Source organism: Jaculus jaculus, chromosome 14 (genome assembly GCF_020740685.1).
Source record: "Jaculus jaculus isolate mJacJac1 chromosome 14, mJacJac1.mat.Y.cur, whole genome shotgun sequence".
Lineage (NCBI taxonomy): Eukaryota > Metazoa > Chordata > Mammalia > Rodentia > Dipodidae > Jaculus > Jaculus jaculus.
Genome location: NC_059115.1, coordinates 64,410,310 through 64,424,091, shown reverse-complemented (window position 1 = coordinate 64,424,091; position 13,782 = coordinate 64,410,310). Strand labels below are relative to the sequence as shown.

At 40.7% G+C, this 13,782-nt stretch overlaps 1 protein-coding gene across 1 annotated transcript in view; it reads right to left on the bottom strand.

Moving 5' to 3' along the window:
• C14H3orf20 (chromosome 14 C3orf20 homolog) overlaps positions 1–13,782 on the bottom strand; it is a 59,081-nt gene that overhangs the window by 12,420 nt on the left and 32,879 nt on the right. The window contains exon 10 of the mRNA XM_004651411.2: positions 11,822–12,074. Within this exon, the coding sequence (XP_004651468.2) occupies positions 11,822–12,074 (253 nt within the window). The remainder of the gene's footprint in view (positions 1–11,821; positions 12,075–13,782) is intronic.

Here is a 13,782-nt window from a genome sequence, read left to right as displayed (position 1 = left end):
CAGCCCTGGGCGAGCATTTGCGCAAAGCATGTATAAGCAAAGATAACAGACAACACATGAAGAACAAATACATTTTAAAAAAAATCCTAGGAGTGGAGGCTAAGGCTGAAGAAGGACAGCAGAATAAATGTTTTGAAAGGTTCTCTGTACACGGAAGGATCCACAGATCAGACCTAGAACCATTTTGTGAAAATATCTGAAAGCATTGTAGTTTTTCCACTTCTGGCTCTGTCTGTAAAAGGTAACAGACAGTTATAAACAGTCCGGCCAAAAGTTCTGAAGGAATTCCCCAACACAGAGCCATCTCTGAAGAAGAAGGTTTTAAAAAAATTTTTTTTTGTTTATTTTTATTTATTTATTTATTTGAGAGCGATAGAGAAAGAGGCAGATGGAGAGAGAGAGAGAGAGAATGGGCGTGCCAGGGCCTCCAGCCACTGCAAACGAACTCCAGACACATCTTCCCCCTTGTGTATCTCACTAACTTGGGTCCTGGGGAATTGAGCCTCGAACCGGGGTCCTTAGGCTTTACAGGCAAGTGCTTAACTGCTAAGCCATCTCTCTAGCAAAAGGGTTTTTCTAGCTTTTGGCTTTGGGTAATCTCTTGCCAACCGCTAGCAAACCATTAAGCTAACTAAACAGAAACTTCAGTAACTGCACATGACAAAGAACACAGTTTGATAAAAGTAGTTTGGAAAAAAAATAAGTCAAATGAATACATGAAAACTACAAGCAACAACAATAAAGCTAAGTAGAGAGAATCTGTTTTCTAGAGTTAGCATACTATATTTAAGATGTTTGGAGCTGGGTGTGGTGGCGCACGCCTTTAATCCCAGCACTCTGGAGGCAGAGGTAGGAGGATTGCCGTGAGTTCGAGGCCACCCTGAGACTACGTAGTGAATTCCAGGCCAGCCTGGGCTAGAGTGAGACCTTACCTTGAAAAAACAAAAACAAAAACAAACAAAGATGTTTTGTTTTCTAGAAAAATTATGAGGCATACAAAGAAACAAGACAAGCATGGCTCATGCATAGGAAGTAAAATTAACAGAAACTGCTCCTGATGAAACATAGACAATAGACTATTTTAGAAAAAGACTTCAGCTGCCTTTTTTTTTTTTTTTTCAAAGTAGGGTCTCACTCTAGCCTGGTCTGACCTGGGATTCACTATGTAGTTTTAGGGTGGCCTTAAATTCACAGTGATCCTTCTACCTTTGCTTCCCAAGTGCTGGGATTAAAGGCGTGCGCCACCACACCTGGTTAGACTTCAACTGTTTTAAGTATGCCCAAAGTGAACCATGAAAAAAGAAGAAGTAAAAGAAACCAGAAGAACAAGTCTCATCATATAAAAAGTGACCAAAAAAATTCTAGAGTTGGGCTGGAAAGATGGCTCAGCTGTTAATGTGCTTGCTTGCAAAGTCTGATAGCCTAGGTTTGATTTCCCAGTACCCATATAAAGCCAGGTGCACAAAGTGGAACATGCATCTGGAGTTCGTTTGCAGTGGCAAGAGGCCCTGGAGTGCCCATTCTCCATCTGTCACTCTCTGTCTTTCTCTCTGCTTGCAAATAAATAAATATATTTTTTAAAAAGTCTAGGGCTGGAGAGATGGCTTAACAGTTAAGGCGCCTACCTGCAAAGCCTAATGACCCAGAGTTCAATTACCCAGTACTCATGAAAAGCCAGATACACAAACTGGCACATACATCTGGAGTTTGTTTGCAGTGGCTAGATGCCCTGGAGCACCCTATCTGTCTCTGTCTGTGTCTGGCTGCAAATAAATAAAAATAAAAGCATTTAAAATAATTCTGGAGTTGAAAAAAAAACACTAACTGAAACGAAAAATTCAATAGCAAAACTTAGCAGGAAGCAAAAAGGATTAGCAAACTTGCAGATAATAAGAAGAATCTAAAAGGCTCTCCACAAGGATACATGTTCCAACAAAACTGTCAAGTGACAAGAACAAACTAGATATGGTGGTGCCATGAATCTACTCAGTACTTAGGAAGCTACAACAGGAGAATCACCAGTTCTAGGCCAGTTTGCACTACCTACTTTTTGAAAAGGGAGAGGAACAGGGAGAAGGAGAACGAATCTTGAAATCCAAAGGAAATCAGTAACGCATCACATTTAGGGATAATTAGCAGCCAATTTCTCATTAGAATGTAAGACCTACTCAGAATTTGAAATTAACATAATAATATCAATAATAACAGATCCCACAAAAATATGGTTCATTGATTAAGGGTCCAAAGACAACTGGAAAAGGGTATTTTTTAATGCTATGGAAACTGTATGTCCATATGCAGAACAAATTTTCAATCATGTATTATGACTATATATAAAAATTAACTCAGGACTTCCGGTTAAGATGGCGGTGTAGGTACCACGCCAAAGCAGCCAAGGGGGGAAAAAGACCAAAAAAACTCAGCAAAATACACACTTTTACTAAAAAGTGAGGTGTATAGGAAATTGAAGTGGCAGCAGAGAAGTAGAAGAGTTATAGAGCATCCAGAGCCTGCACAGGCGGGAAAAGCGGCTCCAGCAGCTCAGCCAACCGCCGCGGCCACGGTGCACCAGAAAGCCGCCAGACTCAGCTCGAGCCGCAGGAAAAGCCAGGTGCGGGATTTTCCCCTCACACCGCGCTCGGGACCCAAGCAGGAGCAGAGTTCGGGAGAAACATCAGCGGCTCCAGCACCGGTACCAGCGGCACCAGCAGCAGCAGACCCAGGAGTGGCAGCAGCGGCAGATCCCGCAGCAGCAGCTTCAGGGGGAGCAGCGGCAGTGGACACAGCAGCAGCAGCTTCAGCAGTAGTGGTGGCTCCAGCAGTGGCAGCTACAGCAGCAGCAGAGGCAGCAGCAGCGGCTCAGTTTGCCCCGTAGGAAAAGCAAGTGCCCAGCTCCAGAAATCAGAACAGCAGCCCGACGACCCAGGCAGCAACTTGACTGAGACCAAAATCACCCAAGGTAACTGGGATTGCACCAGGGAAGGGTCTCACTTGGTCACAAGCTGACTTGGATCCCTCAACAGACCAGAAATCTAAACCTCTTTGTTGATAGAGGATCTGGTCATTATAATAACTACTCTTGCATACATACTTGGGGCTGTTTTTGATTGAATGTGTACAGTGTTTAGTTAAATTTTAGAATCTACCTGTATTTTATTCCACTCAGCCTGCTTGAATACTCCTATAGCAGGGAAACTCAACCCCTAAGAACATCTTTGTAGATACTCTGAGAGTCTTAAGAGCCACACCTAATACCTTAAGGTCCTACCCTGAAAATATATTACATCAAATCAATTGATACAGCTAAGAATACACAGCTAGCTAGAAAATCCAAGCATTAACTTAATCCAAGATGCAAAAATATATACATTATAACACAAGAAACACTAAAAAGCAAGACGATATAAATCCACCTAAAAGTATTAATGCATCAGAAATGTCCTCCAGTGAGAAAGAGTTAGAGGAAATGCCTGAGAAAGAGTTCAAAAGAATAATTATAAATATGTTCAAAGAGGTCAAAGAACACATGAAAACAATCAAGGAAGAAATCAAAGAGGAAATCAAAGAGGAAATCAAAGGAATCAAAGAAGAGGCAGGACACCAATTTAATGAAATAAAGAAGGCAATACAAGACATAAATAGGGAAATAGAAATAATAAAGAAAAACCAGTCAGAATTACTAGCAATGAAGAACACAGTTAATGAAATAAAAAACTCTGTAGAAAATCTCACCAGTAGGATGGATGAGGGAGAGGACAGAATATCTAAGCTAGAAGACCAGGTGGCAGACCTAATGCAGTCTAACAAAGAGAAAGACAAACTTATAGAAAAGTATGAGTGGGAATTTCAAGATATTCGGGACACTATGAAAAGATCCAATATAAGAATTCAGGGCATAGTAGAAGGAGAAAAACTCCATTCCAGAGGCATAGTAGGCATCTTCAACAAAATCATAGAGGAAAATTTCCCCCAAATTGGGAAAGAGGTGCCAATACAGATACAGGAAGCCTTTAGAACCCCAGCCAGACAAAACCCAGAAAGAACCTCTCCTCGCCATATTATAATCAAACTTCCAAACACACACACCAAAGAAAAAATATTGAAAGCAGTTAGAGAGAAAAATCAAGTTACCTACAAAAGCAAGCCCATCAGGATTACAGCAGATTATTCAACACAAACTTTTAAAGCCAGAAGGGCTTGGAGTGATATATTCCAAGTTCTGAAAGATAACAACTGTCAACCAAGGTTACTTTATCCTGCAAAGTTATCCATTCAAATAGATGGAGAAATAAAGACATTCCATGACAAAAGCAGGTTAAAGGAGTATTTGAAGACAAAACCAGCTCTACAGAAAATACTTGATAGAATCCTCCATGCTGAACAAAAGGAAAAGCACACATATAAGGAACCTAGAAAAAACAAGCTATACTCAAATACCAGTTAACAGAAGAGAGCACAGGTAGAACCAGAAACACACACACACAAAAAAATGGCAAACATAAATACACACCTTTCAATAATATCTCTTAATATCAACAGTCTCAATGCCCCAACGAAAAGACATAGATTTGCAGACTGGGTTAAAAAGCAGGATCCTACAATTTGTTGTCTCCAAGAAACTCACCTTTCTACAAAGGATAGACATTATCTTAGGGTGAAAGGTTGGAAGACGGTGTTTCAAGCAAATGGGCCTAGAAAACAAGCAGGGGTTGCTATCCTAATATCAGACAGGGTAGGCTTTAGTCCGACGTTAGTCAAGAAAGATAAGGAAGGTCACTTTATATTGATTAAGGGCACACTCCAACAGGAGGACATTACAATCCTAAACATATATGCACCTAACATGGGGGCTCCCAAATTCGTCAAACAAACACTATTAGAACTAAGGTCACAGATAACACCAAACACAGTGGTGGTGGGTGACTTTAACACCCCACTCTCGTCAATTGACAGGTCATCCAGGGAAAGAATAAACAGAGAGGCATCTGGACTAAATGAGGTCATAGAAGGAATGGACCTAACAGTTATATACAGGACATTTCATCCAAAGGCTGCAGAATATACATTCTTTTCAGCAGCACATGGAACATTCTCTAAAATAGACCATATATTAGGACACAAAGCAAATCTTAACAAATTCAGGAAAATTGAAATAATTCCTTGTATTCTATCTGACCACAATGGAATTAAACTACAAATCAGTAGCAAGAAAGGCTATAGAGCATACACAAAATCATGGAAACTAAACAATACACTACTAAATGATGAATGGGTCAATGAAGAAATCAAAAAGGAAATCAAAAAATTTATAGAGTCAAATGATAATGAGAACACAACATACCAAAATCTCTGGGACACAATGAAGGCAGTTCTAAGAGGTAAATTTATAGCCTTAAGTGCCTATATTAAGAAATTAGAAAGGTCGCAAGTAAACGACCTAATGCTTCGCCTTAAAGCCTTGGAAAAGGAAGAACAAGGCAAAACAAAAATCAGTAGATGGGAAGAAATAATAAAGATTAGGGCAGAAATTAATGAAATAGAAACAAAAAGAACAATCCAAAGAATTAATGAAACAAAGAGTTGGTTCTTTGAAAGGATAAACAAGATTGATAAACCCTTAGCAAATCTGACCAAAAGAAAGAGAGAAGAGACACAAATTAATAAAATCAGAGATGAACAAGGTAACATCACAACAGATTCCAGAGAAATTCAAAAAATCACAGGGACATACTATAAAAGCATATACTCCACAAAGTATGAAAATCTGAAAGAAATGGATGATTTCCTTGATGTATATGACCTACCTAAATTAAATCAAAATGAGATTAATCACTTAAATAGACCTATAACAAACATGGAGATCCGAACAGTTATCAATAATCTCCCAACTAAAAAAAGCCCAGGCCCGGATGGATTCACTGCTGAATTTTACCAGACTTTTAAGGAAGAGCTAACACCATTGCTTCTTAAGCTTTTCCAGGAAATAGAAAAAAAAAAGGAATTCTACCAAACTCCTTCTAAGAGGCCAGCATCACCCTGATACCAAAACCAGGCAAAGATAGAACAAAAAAAGAAAATTACAGACCAATCTCCCTCATGAACATAGATGCAAAAATTCTCAACAAAATATTGGCAAACAGAATATAAGAGTATATCAAAAAGATCATTCACCCTGACCAAGTAGGCTTTATCCCAGAGATGCAGGGATGGTTCAACATACGCAAATCTATAAATGTAATACATTACATAAACGGGTTGAGGGACAAAAATCACATGATCATCTCATTAGATGCAGAGAAAGCATTTGACAAAATCCAACATCCCTTCATGATAAAAGTCCTACAGAGACTGGGAATAGAAGGAACATATCTCAATATAATAAAGGCTATTTATGACAAGCCTACAGCCAACATATTACTAAATGGGGAAAAACTGGAAGCTTTTCCACTAAAATCAGGAACAAGACAAGGGTGTCCACTGTCCCCACTTCTATTTAATATAGTTTTGGAAGTCTTAGCCATAGCAATAAGGCAAGAGACACACATAAAAGGGATACAAATTGGAAAGGAAGAAATCAAGTTATCATTATTTGCAGATGACATGATTCTATACATAAAGGACCCTAGAGACTCTACTAGCAAGCTGTTAGAGCTGATCAAAACCTACAGCAATGTAGCAGGATACAAAATAAATACACAGAAATCAGTAGTCTTCATATATGCTAACAACAAACACACAGAGGATGAAATCAGAGAATCACTCCCATTCACAACTGCATCAAAAAAAAATAAAATACCTTGGAATAAACCTAACCAAGGAAGTAAAGAATCTATACAATGAGAATTTTAAAACACTCAAGCGAGAAATTGCAGAAGACACTAGAAAGTGGAGAAACATCCCTGTTCCTGGCTTGGAAGAATCAATATCATGAAAATGGCAATCTTACCAAAAGCAATCTACACATTTAATGCAATCCCTATCAAAATTCCAAAGGCTTTCTTCATGGAAATAGAAAAAACAATCCAAAAATTCATTTGGAATCACAAAAAACCTCGAATATCTAAAATAATACTGAGCAACAAAAAAGAGGCTGGTGGTATCACCATACCTGATTTTAACCTATACTACAGAGCCATAGTAACAAAAACAGCATGGTACTGGCACAAAAACAGACATGTAGATCAGTGGAACAGAATAGAGGACCCAGATGTAAGCCCAAGTAGCTATAGCCACCTGATATTCGATAAAAATGCCAAAAATACTCATTGGAGAAGAGACAGCCTCTTCAGCAAATGGTGTTTTGAAAACTGGATATATATCTGCAGAAGGATGAAAATAGATTCTTCTCTCTCGCCATGCACAAGAATTAAGTCCATATGGATTAAAGACCTTAACATCAGACCGGAAACTTTGAAACTGCTAGAGGAAAAAGTAGGGGAAACCCTTCAACATATTGGTCTTGGCAAAGACTTTCTGAATACAACCCCAATTGCTCAGGCAATAAAACCACAGATTAACCACTGGGACCTAATGAAATTACAAAGATTTTGTACCACAAAGGACACAGTGAAAAAAGCAAAGAGGCAACCTACAGAATGGGAAAAAATCTTCGCCAGCTATATATCTGATAGAGGATTAATATCTAGGATATACAAAGAACTCAAAAAGTTAAATAATAAGGAATCAAACAAGCCAATCAAAAAATGGGCTATGGAGCTAAATAGAGAGTTCTCAAAGGAAGAAATATGAATGGCATATAAGCATCTAAAAAAATGTTCTACGTCACTAGTCATCAGGGAAATGCAGATTAAAACTACACTGAGATTCCATCTCACTCCTGTCAGAATGGCCACCATCATGAAAACAAATGATCATAAATGTTGGCGGGGATGTGGAAAAAAAGGAACCCTTCTACACTGCTGGTGGGAATGCAATCTGGTCCAGCCATTGTGGAAAACAGTGTGGAGGTTCCTAAAACAGCTAGAGATTGATCTACCATATGACCCAGCTATAGCACTCCTAGGCATATATCCAAAGGACTCATCTCATTTCCTTAGAAGTACATGCTCAACCATGTTTATTGCTGCTCAATTTATAATAGCTGGGAAATGGAACCAGCCTAGATGTCCCTCAACAGATGAGTGGATAATGAAGATGTGGCACATTTATACAATGGAGTTCTACTCAGCGGTAAAGAAAAATGAAGTTATGAAATTTGCAGAAAAATGGATGGACCTGGAAAGTATTATACTAAGTCAGGTAACCCAGGCCCAGAAAGCCAAGTGCCACATGTTCTCTCTCATATGTGGATCCTAGCTACAGATGACTGGGCTTCTGGGTGAGAATGAAAATACTTAGTAGCAGAGGCCAGTAAGTTGAAAAGGAGACATAAAGGGTGGAGAAAGGAAGGGAGGAGGATACTTAATAGGTTGATATTGTATATATGTAATTACAATGATTGTAATGGGGAGGTAATATGATGGAGAATGGAATTTCAAATGGGAAAGTGTGGGGGTGGGGAGGGAGGGAATTACCATGGGATATATTTTATAATCATGGAAAATCTTAATAAAAATTAAAAAAAAAATTAACTCAAAGTGGATCAGAGACTTAATGTTAAATATAACCATTAAGCTTTCAGCAGAAAATAGGAAAAAATCATTATGACATTGGGTTAAGCCAGGTTCTCAGTTTTGGCATTACTGACTATAATTATTTGCAATGGGAGGTGTTTGGGGTACAGCTTCTGACTCATTATATGGTAGTGGCACCCACTCCCAAGTTGTGATTATTTAAACCATCTCTAAACATTGTGAAATATCCCCTGGGAGGCAAAATTCTTTCCAGTGGAGAACTGCTTGGTTAGTCAAAGAGTACAGACGTGACATCTGAGCATACTCCAGAGGAGGAAAAAATACAAATAAGTTTTCATCAAAATCAACTGTGCTCTACATCTGATTTGAGCTCTTTTTTTCCCTAAATAATGTACTCATATCCTTTCAAAACCTTATCCATGAGTTCAGCCACGAGCTAAGTCTCCTGAATCCTGGCAAGTTTCTGAAGATGAGTGCATCACGATCGCTTGCCAAAACACAATACTTCTCAGCCAACAGTTAACAATATCTAACATTGATGCAAACGTGGAGCTCTCATACTCTGGGGGACCAAATTTGATACAACCACTGAAGAAAACCAACAGTCTATACAAGAAGCTGAACATATCCATAGTCAATGATGGCAATTTTATGTCTTAGCACATGTCAATGAGATACGAGACATATGACAACAGCAGCATTGCTTGTCATCATCAAACCATCTGCAACCCAATCTCCACCAACATCAGACAGCATGATTTATGGCATGGTCATATAATAGACTGCCATGTAGAGGCGAGAAAGAACAGATGATCTCTATGTATAATAGCATGGATGAATCTCTCAACCATAATGCTGAGTCACGAAAGATGTACACCAAGACAAACCAAAGATAGATACCCATTTGAATGAGGCTTTAAAAAACTAATCTACGAGCCAACCATGGTGGCACACGCCTTTAATCCCAGCACTTGGGAGGCAGAGGTAGAGGGTCTCTGTGAGTTTGAGGCCAGTGTGATACTACTGAGTGAGTTCCAGGTCAGCCTGAGCTAAAATGAGAATTTACCTTCAACAAAATTAATAAGTAAATGACCCCCACCTAATCTATGGTATTAGAAATATTTGGTCTGAAGAAGAAAGAGGAGTCAGGGGCATAGACAGGTTTCTGAGGAGCTGGTCTATTCTTTTCTGGACTTGACGGCTACAGGTTGTATGTACTTTGTGACATCCATTGATCCATTCAGGTAGGTCTTGCCTGTTACTTTTGCGTGGATAAAATATGTGTATTTTGTATCTTAACGTTTTTAAATAAAAAGAGATAAGGGCTGGAGAGATGGCTTAGCAGTTAAGTGCTTGCCTGTGAAGCCTAAGGACCCTGGTTCGAGGCTCGGTTCCCCAGGTCCCACGTTAGCCAGATGCACAAGGGGGTGCACGCGTCTGGAGTTCGTTTGCAGAGGCTGGAAGCCCTGGTGCGCCCATTCTTTCTCTCCCCCTCTATCTGTCTTTCTCTCTGTGTCTGTCGCTTCAAATAAATAAATAAAAATTTTTTTTAAAAAAGAGATAAGTCAGATGAAGTCATTTCCTGTCTTAAAATTATGGAATAGCTTCTCATGTCATTAACAAGCTACTTATCAACCTCCTTCCTGTCTACCCCGATGTTCTCAATTTCCATCAGAGCCCTCAATATCCCAGACACACTGATCTTATTTCTCCCACTCCCATATGCCAAAGGTGTTCTCATCTTGGGCCTTTATACTTGACTATATCTTGTTTGATGTCTCCTCCCAACATCTGTTTGAGCTACTTATTTCTCATCCTTTGTCCCCCCATTTAGATATCACGTAGAGCTGAGGAGAAAAGGCTTAGCAGTTAAGGCGCTTGTCTGCAAAGCCAAAGGACCTAAATTCAATTCCCCAGGACCCACATAAGCCAAATGTACAAGGTGGCACATGTGTCTGGAGTTCGTTTGCAGTGGCTGGAGGCCCTGGCATGCCCATTTTCTATGTTTCTCTCTCTCAAATAAATAAAAAAAATTTAGATATCATTTAGAACTGCCTTGTTAACCTCTCTACTGCATTGCAGGTAGCTCATTGTCAGTTCACTAACCCATTACCCTCTGTCCCAGAATGGGTCAGTTTTTGTTTTTTTTTTTAATAGAGAACCAGATAGTAACTACTCTGACCTTTGCAGACCAGATGGTTTCTACTTGTCAACATGTCAGTTCTATGGGGAAGCAGCTATGGATGGTGGGGCAATGACAGACATGGCTACATTTCAGTAAAATCTTTTCAGTGGTATTGGTAGTTGAATTTCCTATCATTTCAAGTGTCATAAAATATTCTTCCTTTGATTTTTTCCACAAACACTTAAAAATGTAAAAACCATAACTTAGCTGGTCTATTCAAAACAGGCAACCATGGCTGGAGGGGTGGCTTAGCAGTTAAGGCATTTGCCTGCAAAGCCAAAGGATCCAGGTTTGACTCCCCAGGACCCACGTTAGCCAGATGCACTAGGGGTACATGTATCTGGAGTTCATTTGCAGTGGCTGGAGGCCCTGGAACACCCATTCTCTCTCTCTGTCTTCCTCTTTCTCTGTTAAATAAATAAATAATTTCAAAACAGGCAACCAGGCTCTATTGGCCTATGGCCAATCCATCTTATAACATGTTGCTCTAATACCTTTTCTCTATAGTCTTTTTTTTCTTAATTTTTATAAACATTTTCCATGATTATAAAAAATATCCCATGGTAGTACCCTCCCCCCTCCCGCTTTCTCCTTTGAAATTCCATTCTCCATCATCTCCCCTCCCCATAGTCTTTTTTAAAATTATTTACTTATTTGAGATAGATAGATAGAGGCAGAGAGAGAGAGAGAGAGAGAGAGAGAGAGAGAGAGAGAGAGAGAGAATGAGTGTGCCAGAGCTTTCAGCTACTGTAAATGAACTCCAGACATATGTGCCACCTTGTGCATCTGCCTTACATGGGTCCTGGGGAATCAAATGTGGGTCCTCTGGCTTCACAGGCAAGCCCCTTAACTGTAAAACCATCTCTCCAGCCCATCTTCCCAGTCTTGATTGCCACCTAAAAGGAATTCATTTGTCCATATGTATGTTTCCTAGTTTCCCTACTCCTAGAGGTTTTGCTGCAAAAGCGGGGAGGGGTTCAGCTGTTTGGTTTTCTGCCTTTCATATAACTGGCTCTACAGACAAATGAAAAACCAAGCCAACCTGGGGGTGGCCGTGGCTTTGGGCTGGACTTTGATGCTCTTCTTCCGGATGGGACTCGCAGGTATGGATACAGTCTCCTCTTTCAACATATCTTCAGTTAAAGAATCTAGTCTGGCTGACTGGGATCGTGCAGTCATTTCTCCTAGGTATAGACTTGACTTACGGAACCGGTCAAGATAAGTTCCAGATTTCAGCTTGATCCGGCTGAGTTCTACCTCTTCCTTTATGGCGGGATACTGTATGGTGAACAGACCTGTCAACAGAGACACGGTCATCACTTTCCCACACTGCTGGGCCTTCTCTGTCAGTGCTCTGGAGCTCTCACCACTGGACAGAGTCGACTTCAGCTCATGTCCATTTACCTCTGCTGGCTCTCTTGCCTGGCCTGCCCCCCATTCCTCTGCATCAAGTATAGTGCCCAAATTGCAGTACAGTCAGCAATCAGTAAGTGCTGGCTGAACATGAGAATGAATAATCCCTCATTTCTACTCATTCTCTGAGAACCAGCTTCAATTTCACTTTCTCCAGGAGCCCTGTGTTTCATTCAGCCTTGTGTTCTCCATAGGATCCACCACTGAGGCAAGGTACCTGTTGTATTTCTGGCTCACGCTTAGCCTCGTGTCTCAAGATTGAAGCCAATGTCATCTACTTTCTTTGTTGTGTTTGTGTTTATTTATTGTGTTGCTTTTCCTACTGGTCTAGGAAGTTTCTGAGACCAGCAACCTCTTATTCCTTTATTCATTTACCAAACATTTATTAAATGAGGATGCTGGGTGTATAAAGAACCCAAGACCAGGTCCTCTGCCTCTGAGAACTTCTAGCACAGGGAAGAAGGGATGAACAAACAAGGAAGTAAATATTCATAACGCTATAAGATTTTCAGCGATAGCCATGTAAGAAGCCATGGGAGGGGCACTCTGTGAGTGTCATCAAGGAAGGTTCCCAGAGGATGGGGCCAATTTGAACTAAGTCTCTTTGGACAAGGAGAAGCTTCCTAGATAAGTTATGGGGAAGCACAGCCACTCCAGGCCCAGCCAGGAGGAGCGGGTGATTGAATGGGGTGTCAATACAGCCTTGTTTACTGGCCGCCCATCAGCAGAGGGAAGGAAAGCCCAGGTGTGGAATGGTCCCGACGCACACTGAGTGCTTGTACCTAGCAGTGATAGGTTTTTTTTTTTTTTTGAAATGACTGCTTGTTTCTCTTTTACTAAAATTGTCCACAGACTAGAGAGCAAAGGAGGCTACCAAAGGCTGTCAAATGAAATGGACGATAATGCCAAAGGGACCAAAAAAGATTAAGAAATTCAATGAAACTCAGAAAAACAAAACCACCACATGGTGCCATTAAAAACACACAGGGAGGGCTGGAGAGATGGCTTAGCAGTTAAGTGCGCTTGCCTTTGAAGCCTAAGAACCCTGGTTTGAGGCTCGATTCCCCAGGACCCACGTTAGCCAGATGCACAAGGGGGTGCACGCATCTGGAGTTCGTTTGCAGTGGCTGGAGGCCCTGGCGTGCCCATCCCTCCCCCCGCCTCTAACTCTGACTGTTGCTCTCAAATAAATAAATAAAACTAAAAAAACAAAAACACACAGGGAGCTGGGCATAGTGGCACACATCTTTAATCCCAGCACTTGGGAGGCAGAGGCAGGAGGATCACCATGAGTTCGAGGCCACCCTGAGAATACATAGTGACTTCCAGGTTAGCCTGGGCCACAGTGAGACCCTACCTCAGAAACAAAACAAAACAAAACAAAACAAAACAACAGGGAGGGTGCCCAGAACTGAAGTCTGCCCAGTTCACCAGTCCCAGCTGGGTAGTAGTCTTGGGCAACCTCTGGAAGCTGAGGAGCCCACTGGTCTCACCTAAAGAAGGAAATAGGCCTGGGGCCCTACTGCCTACAAGTTCTAATTCAAGACATTGGGCAAAGAATAGCTGAACCTTGAGAAAGCTAATCCAGGG